This window comes from Epinephelus fuscoguttatus, linkage group LG2 (genome assembly GCF_011397635.1).
Source record: "Epinephelus fuscoguttatus linkage group LG2, E.fuscoguttatus.final_Chr_v1".
NCBI classification, from domain to species: domain Eukaryota; kingdom Metazoa; phylum Chordata; class Actinopteri; order Perciformes; family Serranidae; genus Epinephelus; species Epinephelus fuscoguttatus.
In genome coordinates, this window is record NC_064753.1 from 36,762,706 (window position 1) to 36,779,811 (window position 17,106).

Here is a 17,106-nt window from a genome sequence, read left to right on the forward strand (position 1 = left end):
TGTAGATGGGTTTGCCTTTTTGAGGATGTATACAGGAACTTAATATTCTTTTTCTTCATTAGCTTTGAGCACATATTTCCAAGCTGGCAATCTGAAATACTTACAAGGGTCTGCTCTCTATACGGCCCCTCCACTCCAGGGGCCCCAGAGAAATCACACTGCCTGCACTGTCTATATTTACGCCCCTGCCATGGAGGCAAGCCAGGAAAAGTTTTCTTCACAAATTCAACATAACGGGTGGTGAGTTACTGATATAAAATCTGTCATTTTACTGTGATGTACCTTTTAAAAAAGATGCTCATACACCTGACTTGTTTGAATTGGCCTGAGGGTGGTGCCAAAGCAAAGATTGTTTAAATCACAATTAACCATGAGGACCAGAATAAACTTTCATGGCTGGAAGTTTCCATGATATCCAAAGTGTCAACAGGTCTCCTCCTTGTGAAGCTTAAAATAATTAGCATTTCGGTGGACGCATGGGGCACAGAAGTGATTTGCAGGAGTGAAATGACTCATGTTGACAGTTACCTGGGGAATATTCCTCCGGTATTTAAAGGAGGAGCAGCAGAGGAGGTGGAGCAGCTGGCCCTCCATTCTGTGCTGTGGTTTCTGCCTCCGCCTCCTCGGTGCGCTCTCGTCTCCCCCTGTTGCAGCAGCAGCTCCTGCAGCATCCACAGCTTCTCTGGAAACACTTTTAAAACCTAAACCTTCTGCTGACAGTCATTTAGAGGGCATGTAGCAGCTGTCTGGCTGCAGCTTCGACGCAAGTTTTTTTTGTGTGTGTGCGTATCAAACGAGTTGCGTGCTCCATTCATCATCGCGCGGGTAACCTACAGGCTGCAGGTAGGACCAGAAACAATGCTGATGCAGTGATGTTCTTGCACCTGCTGCGTAAATAAGCAGCATGTTGGGGTATGATGCTGTGTGAAAATGCAGCTAAGACAGGGATGCCCAATTAGCAGTATTTTCCTTTTGCTTTGATATTTTCTGTGCAGTTCCTTGATCTTGAAAGTGTTGAAGCGTGATTAACAGCCGTACATAAGCTTAGTGTCATTCCCTCGTTACGGTTGCATATGTTTTGTGAGGTTTTCATATTGAAGCCTAATTTTCATTCACATTTTCTGACCATCCGAATAAGCTGGAAGGAAAACAATTGCGCTTTAACCTTATTTTCCTCACTAATATAGACCAATGCAGATATAAAATCAAAATTGATGGACTGATGCATATTCACATGTGATTCAACTCTGACCACCCACAGCACGCACTGGTCAGTGTGTGCTTAACAGAAAACTGGTAAACACTGCAACAGGTGGCCTGAAAAGGACCATTTTCCAGGGGTGCTTATACTCTCTAGAGTAATTATCAGTGAATTAAACCATGCTGCTGTGACATGTGACTGTCTTACATGTTTCTGTGACTTGGTAGAAACCTGAAGAACTAAACCCATGTCTCCTTTTCACCCCCCCCCCCCCCCCCAGCAGTTGCATGCCACCAGCCAGATGTGCCCCAGCTTTGGAAAACTGACTTGATGTGACCCCCTGGGACTTCCTTGTTGGACATCATGGGATGTGGCACTTCTGTTGCTATGGAGACACAAGAGAAAAAAGTGGAGACAGTTAAAGGTGTGTGGCAGGTGGCTGTTACTATGATCCAGGACTGAGGTGTGTTGTTTTTTTGTTTTTTTTTGTCATGTCAATGGAAAATTTAGACATTTGGACGTGCTGCCCCCGAGGAGAGGTGTGAGGACACACTGGCATCAAATTAGAGCTGAGGTGTGGGTACACCTGGTCTGTGGGTAGATCAGGCAGGCAAAAATAGGCTGTAAGTGTTGGATGCTAATTGGAGTACAAGCTCAGAAATAACTTTGATGAGGTGTTTAGGAAGGATGATAGAAGGGAACATAGTGTTACTCATATGCTTGTGTACTTGCACACTTAATTTCCTGCATTCTGGTGAAAGTTTCTGCACCAATTTGTGCATTTTCTGCATCAGTTTATGATTTAAATGTCTTTAATGTTGTTGAAGCAAAAGTCCTTTGCTACTTGTGTGCTATTTCTGGAGGGGACAAATGCACATGTTCTAAATATTTTCTAAATAATTAGGGTGACATGCTCTCCCCCTCCCCAAAATTTACGCCTATGTCTACGAACACTCTGCCATTGACAGTATAGATCCTCAAATATCTCTTGTCCTGTCCTCAGTTGATGACAGATTAATTATTTCTGGGCTGATTAATAATGTCATTGATTTTTTTGAGCTGAACATTCTCTGTATGCAGCTTCTTAGATATAAAGATTTACTACTTTTCTCAGTTTTTTTGTGCTTTGGTTTTTGGTTTTTAACAAAATAACACTTAGTCATATAACACTGAGTTCAAGATGTCATCTTGAACTCAGTGATGGGTGATTTTCTTTAACATTTATAGACTTAACAATTGATTTACTGAGAAAATAACTGTCAGACCAATCAATAATGGAAATAATCATTAGTTGCATCCCTATTAAAAACTAGGGGTGTAAGAAAATAATACACTTGAGTATTGCAATGTTATGTTTTGTGATACTGCATTGATTCTCAGAAACTCTCAAAATTTTGAATCACACAGAGCCCCTAAAGTCCCAAAAGGGATTTTTTTTTATTATCTTGAGGGAACATGTTATTATATTGTAGATAACTCTGTACTGTAGATAAATTGTGCACACAATATATTAGTTAGCCCATTATTTTGTGCACACTAGATTAAGATTGTTATAGTACAAGATAATTATGTTGTGTACACAAGGTAAAACAAAAAAACCTTTCAGGACTTGGATGTTACAGGAACCATGATAAATACAAATACAAAATACAGATCCCACTGTTCAGATTGCATAAAAAAGTAGTCTTTTTTGGGGCGTCAGTAGCGTAGTGGATAGTGCCGGCGCCCCATGTACAGAGGCAATGCCTCGCTGCAGCGGTCACAGGCTCGACTCCGGCTTGCAACCCTTTGCTGCATGTCAACCCCCACTCTCTCTCTCTCTCTCTCTCTCTCTCTCTCTCTCTCACCCCATTTCAATCTGTCCTGTTCATTGAAGGCAAAAAGCCCCCAAAAAAACAATCTTTAAAAAGTAGTCTTTTTTGGTTGTGTTCTTTATACTAACATGGTTTTACAAAATTAGATTAAAATATAAATTGAGATATATTGCCTTGCTTACACTATTGCAGTATATTGAATATAATAAATGAATATATTTAAATATTTCTCAAACTTAAAACTTGTGTTTCCTTGCGTTGAACAACAACAGTTTGTGGACTGTGAAAACAAGATTTTTTACCTCTGACTTTGCCTTTGACCACTTTAAAGGAGAGCAAAAATAAGAAAACATTTGTGAATCCCAGAAATCAATGGGTATTGACAAAATAAGAACAAATCGTAGATATGAGCAAACATAAGAGAAAATTTGTTCGTATATTGTGTCTTGCATGAGGCTCATTACCTGGAAACTGTTCCATAAATAGTGTATTATTAGCAGAAGTGTTATGGTTTAGTATTTGACGCATCTCACTGTCACATTTTGTTGTATAAATCTGATGATAATTTTTGCAGTAGTACATTTTCCTCTGAGTTATTACACACACAGGTGCACACACACACACGCACACACCAGATGTTTGACAGATGGTGGTTTTCTTTCTTCACAGTCTGTCTTCTCTCTTTAATGAGCGCTGTTTCTCCTGAAAGCTCTTTTAATTTACTTAGTTTTTCCAGTCCCACTGTTGCTCATGGCCTCCCCTGTGTCTTGTTATCTGTGTGTGTGTGTGTGTGTGTGTGTGTGTGTGTGTGTGTTGCCTTGCACATGATTTTATTCAATTACCTTTTTTTCTACACTAAATTGTAGTTTTTTTTCTCCCCACAGACGACACAGTGAAGTCTCCCAGCCCAGCTCTGAGTAAGACCCTGCTCATCTATCAGTCTGTGACATATGTGATGTGTGCATACATCCATGTATGTGTGTGTGTGTGTGTGTGTGTGTGTGTGTGTGTGTGTGTGTGTGTGTGTGTGTGTGCATTTTTACATTTTACATATTTACACGGTGATGTTTATTATACAAAAGATGCATTCAAATTCAGAATCAGTTCCTGAGTTAGTGACACAGACGTAAAATGTAATATTCCTGTCACTTTGTGCTGGAACTGAGAAGCACCATGCTGTGCTGGAACATTGAATTAGAGCTCACATGTCATATTCATGCACTGTTTGTATGCGACTCCAGATATTTAAACATGTCTCCCATTTAAAAAAAAAAATGTAAGAGCTCTTGTTTTTGTCGCAGCTATGAAGGCAGCTGTTCTGATCCAGCGATGGTACCGGCGCTACATGGCCCGTCTGGAGATGAGGCGCAGGTATACCTGGAACATCTTTCAGTCCATCGAATATGCCGGGGAACAGGACCAGCTACAGGTGACTCTGCTTAAAAACTCAAGTCCACATGCACGCTAATTTTCAGAAGCATCATCATAAAGCTTGAACATCTTTCTGCTTTGTTTTTCTTTCCTCAGCTCTCCAGTTTCTTCAGCTTCATGCTCGACAACTTCACACAGCTGAATGGAAATGGACCAGGTAAAGAGCCAAAATGCTCTTCTGTCCACAGAGTAGTGGATCGTATTGTGTACTGAAAACTTGAAATTCATTGTTGTTATTTGGAAATGTTGGTGATAAAGCTGATTTTAAGGAAACATCATTTTCTAACAGTGCTCACAGTGTTGGAGAAACCACCTAAAACTATAGTTTACCAGCTACTTCACAATAATACATGGTTAAACTACATCTTAACTACCAGTATTCTCAAGAAAGTTTTCTTGTCAAAATAAAACTGCTCTCAAAAAGTAGTTCAACTACACCCAAACGACATTATGGGAAATGATCACTATGATCACGCCTGAGTCTGGACCTCCATGCTTTTACATGAAGGTACAACTCCTGAGTTAAGTGTAGGTGTGTTTGATTAAGGGAGTGAGGCGGGCTAGTCCTCAACCAGGCAGCCCAGGATGAGTTTTAAGGAGACGAGAGGGAGCAGTCTTTGGGGTGGAATTAGGAAAACGCTTAACTTTTAGGGAAATTTACAATATTTGATTGTAGATATTTTGGATGCAAATAAGATGTGATTCTAGTCAAAGAGCAGGTTAAGTCTTTGACCTTTTGACCAGAGCAAATTGACAAATTGGGAAGAAGGCAATGAGCAGTGAAACAAGAAACAACCCCAAAAATTTGCAAGAAATTAGAAAAAAAGAGAAAATTAATGACAAGAAAATAAATAAATAAATAAATAGATAGATAAATAGATAAAATAAAATACTGTAAAACAAACAAGTAAATGACCTGGAAATTTAAATATTATAATAATTCTCTACCATGATTTTAAATATGTAATAATTATAATTGTAAATTTTCTTTTCCCTAGTTTTTTCTTTATTCCCTATTATTTTAAATAATTTAAAAAATCGATTTACTTATTGCAATTTCATTACCAATTTCTTACCAAGTTACTCATTGCTTTTTTCCCATGGTTCCCATGAAAGAAATTGCACCAATTTGCCGAAGGTCCAAAGGTTTAAAAGCATCTGAAAGCAACATAAAAAAGTGATGTTGCTCCAGTTTTAAAGGGTTAAATGACAACCATGGCTTATATGCGGTGGCATTGTGCTGTATCATATGGCAAAAAAGCACCATTAATCATGACTGTGCAGTTTTTAATGAACTACGCAAACTGTACGACCCAAAGTAGTACTACTGAAACTGAAACTGTAGTTAAACTAGTATTTGAACTACATTTAGTTCACTACACCCCAACACTGAGTGCACATGCGGATACAAATGCAGGAACAAAAATATATTCTACTTAATTATTTTTGCATTGTGCATGTAAAGCATTCACTCATAACAACAGCTTCAGGGCTGCTTGTGTCTCTGACGTACTGAAGCTTAAATATCTGAGGTGATTTTGAGTCATTTAACCTTTTATTCATGTCCTTTTTTAGCTTTGAATTATTGCTTTTTTATTCATTTTTATTTTGGTGTGGTGTATGATTGAAGAAAGATGTTTTCAACTAAATATCTACTTTAATCTAAATAGTGAGAGATAGAATATTAACATTACAGTAGGTGGTGCAGTTGGTGTTTAATGGTTGTTGGAAGGTTATATATAGATGTTTGTTTTTCTTAACCTCCGTCAGTTAACACCAGTTTTGTTAGTCATGCCACTGTATTTTGGTCTACACTAGAAAACCCATTGCGTATATCCCGTTGCTTAGCAACTACTGTGAATGTGGAGGCCAACGTGTTGGTGTGTTGCACTGACACAGCTGTGGCTTAAGTATGTATTGACCCTCTCATTGCACTAAAAAGCGTAACGCTCCATTGACAAGCTCGTCCTCAGGTCAGCACGTATTGCTTAACATGTGCTGTACATCCTCTACGTGGGTTTTACACTGAGTCAACATAAGTGATGCAAAGAGGCCAGACTCTGTTGTCTGTGTTTATTATATACAGCATCTGTGTGTGTGTGTGTGTGTGTGTGTGTGTGTGTGTGTGTGTGTGTGAGTGTGAGACAGAATAGAGGGCATTTAATCGACACAAAAGGGAAAATAGACAAAAGACGTACAAAAGAGAAACAGGCCTGGAGCTAGATGTCTGTTTGTGGCTTGTTTGTTTGCATAAATTAGAGGGTTTCATTAGCATATTGGAGTGGTCTTTTAATACAACGGTGAGGTCACACAGAGCTGGATGTGCTGCTGTGTCGAGCTGTTTATCACAGGGAACTACAAATTAAAACCTGTATATATATAGGATTGTAGTTCAGTGGGCAAACCCTCCTTTTATTTTTTATTTTTTATTTTTTATTTTTTAATCCAAGCATTTTAAGGTGACACTTTCTATTAAGGCCATGTCCATAATGCATTATACGCACATTTGCAAGACATTATTATGCATAGATAAGCCTTTATAAAACTCTGAATTAATGTTTACAGTCATGAATGACAAGTTTATATTTATAAACAGTTAAAAGTGGTTGAAATAATGTAATATCCTCCTGGGACTTTATCCTTTTTAATTTATCCTAGCTGTTTGGGATAAGTAGGACCAAGTAAGTATAAAAAACTAAACATTGTCAATCATAATTAAGTTCCAATGTCCTCAAACAAGTCCCAATGTCTTCTAATGAGTACTACCGAATTAACAGCATCTTAGCTTGTTACTGTTGCTAAAATTGGTCAAATTTGTTGCCGTATCAAACTACAAACATTATTAATCACAAGTTTCAACCATAAAATGTGATCAGGTTTTGGACCATGTCCACTTTTGTGTCGGGATTGGCTGCAGACTGACTTAGCAGAAATGGCTGCTATCTTGTTTTTACATGGATTAGTGTATTGTGCTCTTACTACCACTAGATGGCACAAAAAAGTGTCTACGAACGAGGACAATAGGCCTAAGTTAAGAGGAGTGAAGTATAAGGTGAAGTTAACCATACATGTGATGTCCACATATGAGCACACAGGGTCTCAGGAGGATATAAGGTCAGCATTTATGACCTGAGCAGCCAGCCATCAGGGGGCAATTGAGATGTCATGGCTTCACTTTTGGGGAGCGGTCATGCTGTCTGTCTTTGCTATACAGTCTGTGCTCTCCTGTGTCTTTAGATTCAACTCATTTTGACTCAAGTGACAACACTTAGTCCATTTATCAGATTTTGTGCAGCAGGAGCCATAAAAGGCTTTATACAACTTTTCCCAAATGTGCAGTATGTATAAAATTAGCGGAGAAGCCTAAATAAAACTCTGTAATGTAGGTTATTATGGGAGTATAAAACATTGTGAGGATTCCACTTTTTGCTTATAGTGGTCGTAATACCTCAGGGCTACTATTAGTATGCAAATAAGTCTGCCATCAGAGATTTTGTCGTACTATAATATCTGTTACTCCAAGGGATCTAATATCTCTGGTTTTAGGCCACTGTGAGTAATGTTACAGACCAATGAGCAGTACTGCTTCATGGCAATGACAGTATGGTCACAGCCGCTTACACTGTCCTCCAGACTTGATCTCCCAGCTGCTGGACCCGGTGGTGGACCCCTGGTTAGACAGAGAGACCTGCTACAACTTGATCCCTGTTGCAGAGTCGTACACCGGGCCCCGACTGTCGTTTCCCCTCTCTGTCTCTGATACGAATGCTCTCCTCAGTGCATTTAAGGAGCAGCAGGTACTGTAATAAGGGTCTTTCTCTCTCTGTTAGTTTCATTGCCTCACATAATATTTTGAGTGTTTTTACTGTCTCCATTACTTTTCACAGACTCTACATGCCAGATATGTTCTGCAGCTGCTGTACGAGACCAAGAAGCTCCTCAAACAGATGCCCAACATCATCCACCTGTCGACATCCTACACCAAAGAGATCACTATATGTGGTGGGTGACCAGCGCCTCTGTTTCACTTGCAAATTCAAGATTCATAGTTGTCATTTTTAAAAGAAAACTTTTTATATTTAGAAGTATTCCTTCCTTACACAACAGTCGTTTCAGTCTCATCGTTGCCATTTGCTGCTGTGATGAGCTGCTGCTTGTGCACCTGCTACATCACACAGTACAGTGGGCAGCTGAATAAATAAATGACCTGCTTACTGGTTAAATAATCACTGATGTCTTTAAATGTGTTTTAAATACAGCTAACTGTATCTTAATGGCAGCGTTCCAAGAATGGAGGTCGTGTTTATTTGCACACTGATCAGGCACTTGACTCCTTTTTCACTGCTGCCTCCTCCTGCAGATACGCATCTCATTAAAGCCAAGAATACTTGTTATGACTAAAACAGAAGACACAACGTTTGGTGGTTGTTTTCATACCGTCGGGGAATTTTACACCTCCTCTGTAAATCAGGGATTAATTAAACCAGAAATAGGATTTAAAGTTCTTAACTGCTGTGATTTTCATTTTGGCACAGGTGATCTGCACGGGCGGCTTGATGACTTACTTCTTATATTTTATAAGGTAAAGCTAAATTTTTTAGCATCGTTCAAACATCGCTGAAGTGTGCACTCAATACATCTACGATCTGATTTTAAGTTTGTTGATTTCACTGTTGTTCAGAATGGCCTTCCCTCTGCGGACACGCCTTATGTGTTCAATGGGGACTTTGTGGACCGCGGGAAAAAGTCCGTAGAAGTAGTCGTCCTCCTGTTCGCCTACCAGCTGCTTTACCCTGATTACATGCACCTGAACCGAGGCAACCATGAAGACCACATCATGAACCTCCGGTGGGTTGGGTGAAGAAGTGAAATGAAAGAAAACAAGTGTCCATCTAGGTTTACCACAAACACAAGGGTACTAAAATTAATTTTTATGTTGTTGTTTTAGATATGGGTTCACAAAAGAAGTCATGCAGAAATACAAGGTACCGTGACGTCCACACACGTCCTTATTCTGCTTTTATTATGTCCAGAACTCATCTGTGAAAATAATTCCTTTCCTGCTGCATGCAGACTCATGGACGAGAGATCCTCCAGCTGTTTCAGGATGTTTTCAGCCTTTTGCCTGTCGCAACCGTCATTGATGGAAAGATCCTAATTGTTCATGGAGGGATATCAGACCAGACCGACCTGGACTTCCTCAGCTCCATAGAGAGGCACAAGGTCAGTGGAAACTAATGCCTCCAGCTGTGTTGTTATAGCTGCAGTAATGGATTTTGGCCACAAGAGGTCAGAAAAGTATTTTTAAAAATGCTGACAAATTCACAGCCAACACTCGACAATGTAGACTGGTAACGTTACCAAACAGCTGTCTAAAGTCAGATCCAGCAGACAAGGTCCATGCTGAATGCTAAAGTGTTTTTAAACAACTTTCAGTACTGCACATCACATACCTTTTTATTGCTTGTGTTTTTTTTATTCTTTTAAATGACTGGCCAAAGATACAGAAAATGATCATTCATCAATCAGATAAATGAAAAGTAATGATGGATTTCTTCATGAACAGCCGTCTAAAAATTGAAATTAAAATTCATTGTGTTCTCATTAAGTCCATAAAAGCAATTCTGTGCAAATCACTGCTTGAAGAAGAGGAGCATATGGGGCTTTACAGTGTGTACAACATACTGTAGGTTACCCTCTGACCTCAGACACTCAACATACATCAGTTTGAACTTCAGTTTAGAAAGCAAATAACTTTGTCCTTATTTTATTTCTGTCTTCCCTTCTTTGCTCCTGTAGGTGAAATCTGCCCTGAGGTTTCCCAGGTGTAGTTTGGAGCAGCTGGACATCAGTCAGTCCTGCAGACAAATGAAAAGAATGAGATCCACAGCCAGCTCTCGTCCCAGCAGCAGTCGCAGCTACAACAAGAACCAAAGAACCCCGAGCCACAGGTGTGACAGCACTGCAGCCCACAGACGCTCACAGATGTTGTAGGGGTTTTATTAAGGTCAGTGTACTGTTAGAGTTCTCGTCTGAAGCGACCCTCTCTTCTACTCCTTCTGTAGAAAGAGGCGATGTGGACACAGCCGACAAGACAGCGCCGCCTCCACTTCTTCCTCCTCCTCCTCATCATCCTCGTCCTCTTCGCTCTGCTCTCCTCGAACTCCATCGTGCCTCTCTCCTCGTCCGTGCCTGTCTTCTCCCTGCACGCCTTACAATATCAATGTCCTCCAAGTGCCTTTCCTGGACTCTCTGTCCTCTGTCCCCCCTCCTTCACCTCCACAACAGGATCGGGATTGGAAACAGGTCAGAGGAGTGGATTCAGTGGAGAAGAAAATAATATTGCTCAATTCCGCTGTATAGTGTCTTATTTTTTCTGATTTCCTCTCTGTTGCAGATAGTGGATATATTGTGGAGTGACCCTAAAACCCAAGAAGGCTGCAGTCCCAACACATTCAGAGGAGGAGGCTGCTACTTCGGCCCTGACGTCACACAGAGACTGCTGCTCCAACACGGACTCCAACTGCTCATCAGATCCCATGAGTGCAAACAGGAGGGATATGAGCTCTGTCATGATGGACAGGTAGATGGGATGCAACAAATCCATACAGATTGTCCAAATGCTTAAAATGACTGAATCATGAGACAAATTATGCTTGCTTGTTCTACAGGTGATCACCATTTTCTCAGCATCAAACTATTATGAGGAGGGAAGTAACCGTGGTGCCTACATCAAAGTAGGCCGAGAGCTGGTTCCCCGCTTCTACCAGTATCAAGTCAGCCGCACAACACGCAAACTCACCCTGACACAGAGGTACAACAGCTGCCTGGTGTGTTTATAATTGTTTATAGTGGCTCTTGAAGATTTCAGTCCTGGATGATCCAGGACAGGGATTCTTGGCAACACATGTATTACGACAGGTCACAGAGTTCTGGGGTCAGCAAAACAAACTTTGTCGTTTTAATGAAGAAGTCAGGCAATAATTGGGCCTTTTCCCATCATTCTGTGAGCAATTGTGATCCGATTTCACACTGCACACAGGATGAATCTGCAGACAGTAAAAGGGTTTGGTTACCTCGCTAATGCCTACCATACACTAGAAGACTTAGAAAATACTTTGAGAATACTTTGAAACAACTAGGTCTGACACCCCTTGACTTTTAAGTCACACACAAGATTTTGCGATGACTGGGCATTTTGCAGGGTCGCTGTTTGCAAGACTACAACTAGATTCCTTTTGAGATTATTTCCCTTCCTGCTCCCGGTGAAAAACTTTACACTAAACTCACTTTAAGAAATATGATATATTTACAATTTCTTATGTGTACATAACTCAAGCAGCACAAGCTAAAAGAGGTCATATGTCGATAGTATTCTTGTCAGTTTGGCATCAATATAATCCATGAAGAAACTGTATTTGCATACAAACTTTACATTTTGGATTTTGTCACCTTAAGGAGACCGTGGGAATGAGAGGCGAGCCATTTCAAAAGTAGAGATTTCTCACTAAAATAAGTGCCGGTTGGTTGATCCGATACACGCCAATTGGATTCTTTAGATAGATTAAATTAGTCTGTGATAGTGAAATCACATGAGAAGTCATTTGGTGTAAGGCTGGCAAAAGTTGAAGGTGTGCGGCCTGTCACCTGTTGCTCTTTATCTAAAAGTTCACTGTGGCTGTTCTGTCTTGTTCCATTACTTCCTGCAATATTCCAAATTGATGTACTGTAAAGAAAGGTTTTTTGGTTTTTTTGACGTATTTTTGTGAAATTATAGTGCTGAGCTCATTGAAAAACTCATTGCATTTCCTTAACTGCTTTCAGTGTGAAGCTGCAGTAGTAGGGTATGTTCAGTTTGAATGACCTTAAAGCTGCAGTAGGTAGAAAGCCTGAAAACGGTTGATTTTTGAGTCTCATCTGAGTTAGGTTTCGTTCGTCTCCGCCCTGAGCCCCTCCTACCAGACGAGCACGCGAGTATTTTATCCTACTTGGTTCTGTTTCTCCCTCTCTGGGAGCCTCAGCTCTCGCTCTCCGCACAGCAGCCCTCCCCATCCCTCCCTCGTGGCCCCGCACATATACCCCTGAGGCTCGGCTCTCCCTCACCGCACAGCAGCCCTCCCCATCCCTCCCTCGTGGCCCCACACATATACCCTGAGGCTCGGCTCTCGTTCTCCACGGAGAGCCCTTAGCTCCCCTCCCACGGCCGACCCTTGCGCCCTCCGGCTGGGCCCGGCCCCACCTCACCCTTCCCCTCCCTCCGGGGCTCCGGGGAACCGAGTTCTGTCTTCCTTTTTTTGGGTTGTTTAGCCGTGCTGCTAAATGTTGGAATAGCTATTTTACCTGGTGCACTGTTCGCCATTGCCGCTTGCTCTCCCCTTCTGCTGGTGGCACAGGAACACGCATATGCAGTAGAACAGCCAATAGGAACGCAGTGGTCTGAGCTGACCTTTGATTGGTTGATGCACATCGGCACAATACTGATTCTTTAGAGACTGAACACAGAGCCATGGTGAGGTGCAGAAACCTATTGTTTGTCTCAGACCACTTGATTTACATTATGCTTAGAGGATATTATCAAATTTTTACTCAATTATACCAAAACAATGTTGCCTACTGGAGCTTTAATACAGCATTTTTTCTGCAAATATAAACCTTGACACCCACTTAATTATATTGCAAATGTGTAAATATTGCAATACCTTCCTCAGTGGGCCATAGGCTCAGTCACCATTGTCTTACCTTATAGATAATGACTTAACGTCGTCAAAACAAGAAATTTGAAGATGCAACCAGGCTCTGTGTAGTTGTGATGGACATTTTCACTGCTTTACTTATATATTTTCACGTTTCACAGAATAAATCATTGACAGATTAATCGACAATGAAAATAGATATCTGTAAGAAGGCTTTTGTTTTCATGTTCGTCTGCAGAGTACGGGTTGCAGAAGGCTCTGCCCTCAAGGCCCTGAAGGAGAAGCTGTTCTCCCATCGCTCTGAGCTGCTGTCGGGCCTCCAGCAGTATGATCAGAATAACACTGGTGCGCTCTTCTCACTGCATTTACCTCACTTATAAACATGTATTTACCCAGGTGGACATGTATAGTTGTTATATGAAAGCATATCTTTCTTTCAGGTACTGTTTCAGTTTGTGAATGGGCTCAGGTGCTGGAGTCTGTACTGAGACTGGATCTGCCCTGGAGGACACTTCGTCCACACTTAGCCCGTCTGGCACCAGATGGCAGTGTGGAGTATCAGTCCAGCTTTGAGGACATGGAACCAGGGCTTCCTCTGCCTCAGGTCAGAGAGGTGAAGGGCTCTCCTAATCAGAGGTGGAAAGCAACCAAGTACATTCACTCATATAGTGTCCTTAAGGGCTGTTTTGAGAAACTTGTGACATACCATTCGTATTTTGCCGGTAAAAAGTTGCTGAAAAGAAGCTGGATAATCTTCTAAAGCATTTACACATTCATGTAAATTTAATATTTCCAACACAGGAGACTTGACCTTTTTCACTTGACAGTAACAATAGGATGCCTTGCTGGAGTTTACACCTCTCTATATTCAGGAATAGGAATACTTTTACTTATAAAGGAGAATTTTTCCCTAGTGGGCGGCACGGTGGTGAGGTGGTTAGCACTCTCGCCTCACAGCAAGAGGGTTGCCGGTTCGATCCCGGGCGTGGGAGCCCCTCTGTGCAGAGTTTGCATCTTCTCCCCGTGTCAGCGTGGGTTCTCTCCGGGCACTCCGGCTTCCTCCCACAGTCCAAAGACATGCAGATTGGGGACTAGGTTAATTGATAACTTTAAATTGTCCGTAGGTGTGAATGTGAGCGTGAATGGTTGTTTGTCTCTATGTGTCAGCCCTGCGATAGTCTGGCGACCTGTCCAGGGTGTACCCTGCCTCTCGCCCGATGTCAGCTGGGATAGGCTCCAGCCCCCCCCGCGACCCTCAAGAGGATGAAGCGGTTAGAAGATGAATGAATGAATTTTTCCCTAGTGGTACTGGAGCTTTGAGGATTATAGTACTTATTCGACCATTGTTGCTACTAAACATGGCTAGTGGTTGTTGAGTATTCTGTTTTTATATTTTCCCCTTTTCTTCTTTTAGATGACTCCAAACTTGGCTGAAACTCTGTTCAGATACAGGACAGACATTGAGATTATATTCAACATTATAGACAAAGACCATTCAGGTAAAAAAAATATTGAATCTCTTTGAAAACGATGTGTCAATCATCCAGAATGAATTCCTTTAAGTTCCGTCTGTGTTGCCGTGTACAGGTCTGATCTCCATCGAGGAGTTTCGTCACACCTGGCGGCTCTTCAGCGCCCACCTGGGAGTCGATATTGACGACAGTGCCATCGATGACCTAGCTCGAAGTATCGACTTCAACAAAGACGGCAGTATAGACTTCACAGAGTTCCTGGAGGCCTTCAGAGTGGTACACAAACTGGACAACAAGGATCACCAACTTAATGGAAGGATGGATAGAGAAAAGTGTTCGTGAATAAGAGTCTGACTACTGCAGTATCGAAGTGCTGTATGATCAGCAGAGAAACTAACAGTGAACAGAAAGTAGAACAGCAGGGAAAAGATGAAATATTTTAGTATTTATTAAGACTTGAACATTAAAACTAGAAGTTATTATTGTTGCATTTTGTCATTTGTGCATTTTAGCCACGCTATAGCAGGGCGGCTCTAGGGATGGTAATGTCAGTCCCTGGGTTACTTCAGTCCACCACTTTGGTTTCAAAGTGAAAATATTCTTCACAGATATTGGATGGCTGACCAGAAACTTTATACAGACATTCATGGTCCACAGAGGATAAGTTTGTAAGACTTTGGTGATCCATTGACTTTTCATCTAGCACCACCAGCAGGCCAGAGTTCTCAGTGCAGCGAAACCTCTCCACATCAACCAAGTGGATAGGAATGCATTTTAAGACATTCATGGTCTCCAGATGATGGATCCTAATGACTTCAGGGACTGACGTTCCCTCCAGTGCCACCACCAGGCTGAGATTTTTGAGCATTTTGGTGTGAAATGGCTCAATAAAAGTTTAAAAGGATTGGTGTGACATTTGGTATTATCTAGAATGATTATGTTAAAGGAACAGTTGACCCCACAATCAAAATATATATTATTCACCTTACCTGTAGTGCTGTTTATCAATCTACATCCAGGGATGTTGCTTGGTACACGTCCTGCATCCCTGACGCATTAAAATCTGAAAGGACGCAGTAAACTCACTTTCAATGCATCCAGGGAATGCACCTGATTATTTTCACAGATAATGCTACATTGTGAACAATCCTCAAAGAAGTGGCATCTGGAACTTAACTTATTTCTTATGTCACAGACACCACTGAGAGCAAAACTTGTGTTTTGGACATTATCATCATACTATCGTTGATGTGTCGACGTTTTTGTAATAGTGCTCTGCCCTGATCTGACACCTGCCTGCCTGCTGTAATCCCAGGCTGTCCTAACCTCTGTGCCACCATTGCCTGGCTGGACAATAACCTTATATTTCAATGCCTGTGTGCCGTCAACAGCCGTGGTCAGAGGCAATATGTTTTTGGGTCGTCCGTCCATCTGTCTGTCCCTCCCATTCTCGTGAACACGATATTTCAAGAATTCTTTGGCAAAACTTCCTCAAATTTGGCATAAATGTGCACTTGGACTCAAGAATGAACTGATTAGAATTTGGCAGTCAAAGTTCAAGTTCACTGTGACCTCACAAAACATATTTTTGGCCATAACTCAAGAACTCATACACTAATTATGACAAAATTTCACACAACTGTCTAATAAAATGATGAAGTGGTGGGTGTAGTTCAGTGGAAAGAAAATAGTTCTACGTGAAACTTTAAAAATAAGGTCTGTGGATTATCTTGAGTAAACAGGTCATGAATTCTGGAAAGAGACTGTTGTTGCTGTTGACTTTTTCCAAATGTTTTTTTTTTTTTTTTGGCCCTTTGAGCACCTCAAGCAGACTGCCATCCAATTATATTATTTTTGAGAGAAGGCACACATCCTTACTGCTAATGCCTCCAACACTCAGCACCTCACACCAAGACAACTTAGACTGATAAATGCCACTGCAGGTAAGAGGAAAAATATGTATTTTGGATTTGGGGGTGAATAGCTGCATTTATATAGCACTTATCCAGAGCACTTCACAATTTGCCTCTTATTCACCAGTTCTCACACACACACACACTCACCGATGGCTCCTAACTTCTGTGCAAGGTGCTGACCTGACTACTGGATCACCGAGGTCACAGCAAAGTCACCAAGACACCACACGAACCTCGAGCAAGTCAAAATAAATGCTAGGAAAAGTATGGAGCTGGTTCTGGGACTACATATTTTAGGTACAGTTTGATTAAGCACAGAGGTCTCCTCAGACTCCTGTATGATGCAGCACTGTTACCTGTCAGTGCTGTAGTATTACATGTATCGATGCCCAAAGACTTCAGCAGTAGAAAAAAATAGAAACACACTGATGCTAATGTTACAGTTTCAGTTAGTGTGTTCAGCTCTTTATCAAAAATGAATAAAGTCTTTTTTAAACCAGTGACTTGTATTTTGTGTTTGTTTTCAGACCAAGGGTGTCGAACTCATCTTAGTGCATGAACCACGAACAGCCTAATTTG

General features: G+C 41.2%; 1 protein-coding gene across 1 annotated transcript; it reads left to right on the forward strand.

The window, feature by feature from the left end:
- The first annotated feature begins 642 nt into the window (after positions 1-642).
- Positions 643-16,654, forward strand: ppef1 (protein phosphatase, EF-hand calcium binding domain 1). The gene is made up of 19 exons (XM_049599747.1): positions 643-843; positions 1,482-1,625; positions 3,900-3,932; positions 4,317-4,444; positions 4,543-4,603; positions 8,080-8,243; positions 8,334-8,448; positions 8,982-9,028; positions 9,128-9,294; positions 9,395-9,431; positions 9,520-9,669; positions 10,246-10,397; positions 10,512-10,752; positions 10,844-11,029; positions 11,118-11,260; positions 13,378-13,484; positions 13,580-13,743; positions 14,554-14,638; positions 14,727-16,654. Exons 2-19 carry the CDS (start codon positions 1,565-1,567, stop codon positions 14,951-14,953), a joined length of 2,268 nt encoding a protein of 755 aa, XP_049455704.1. The 5' UTR covers positions 643-843; positions 1,482-1,564; the 3' UTR covers positions 14,954-16,654.
- Positions 16,655-17,106: the final 452 nt, after the last annotated feature.

Coding starts and splice junctions, on each gene's coding strand:
- ppef1 (XM_049599747.1), top strand. CDS start 1,565: ATGGGATGTGGCACTTCTGTTGCTATGGAGACACAAGAGAAAAAAGTG. Junction 3,933..4,316: donor GTCTCCCAGCCCAGCTCTGA/GTAAGACCCTGC, acceptor TTTTTGTCGCAG/CTATGAAGGCAGCTGTTCTG. Junction 10,398..10,511: donor CAAAGAACCCCGAGCCACAG/GTGTGACAGCAC, acceptor CTCCTTCTGTAG/AAAGAGGCGATGTGGACACA.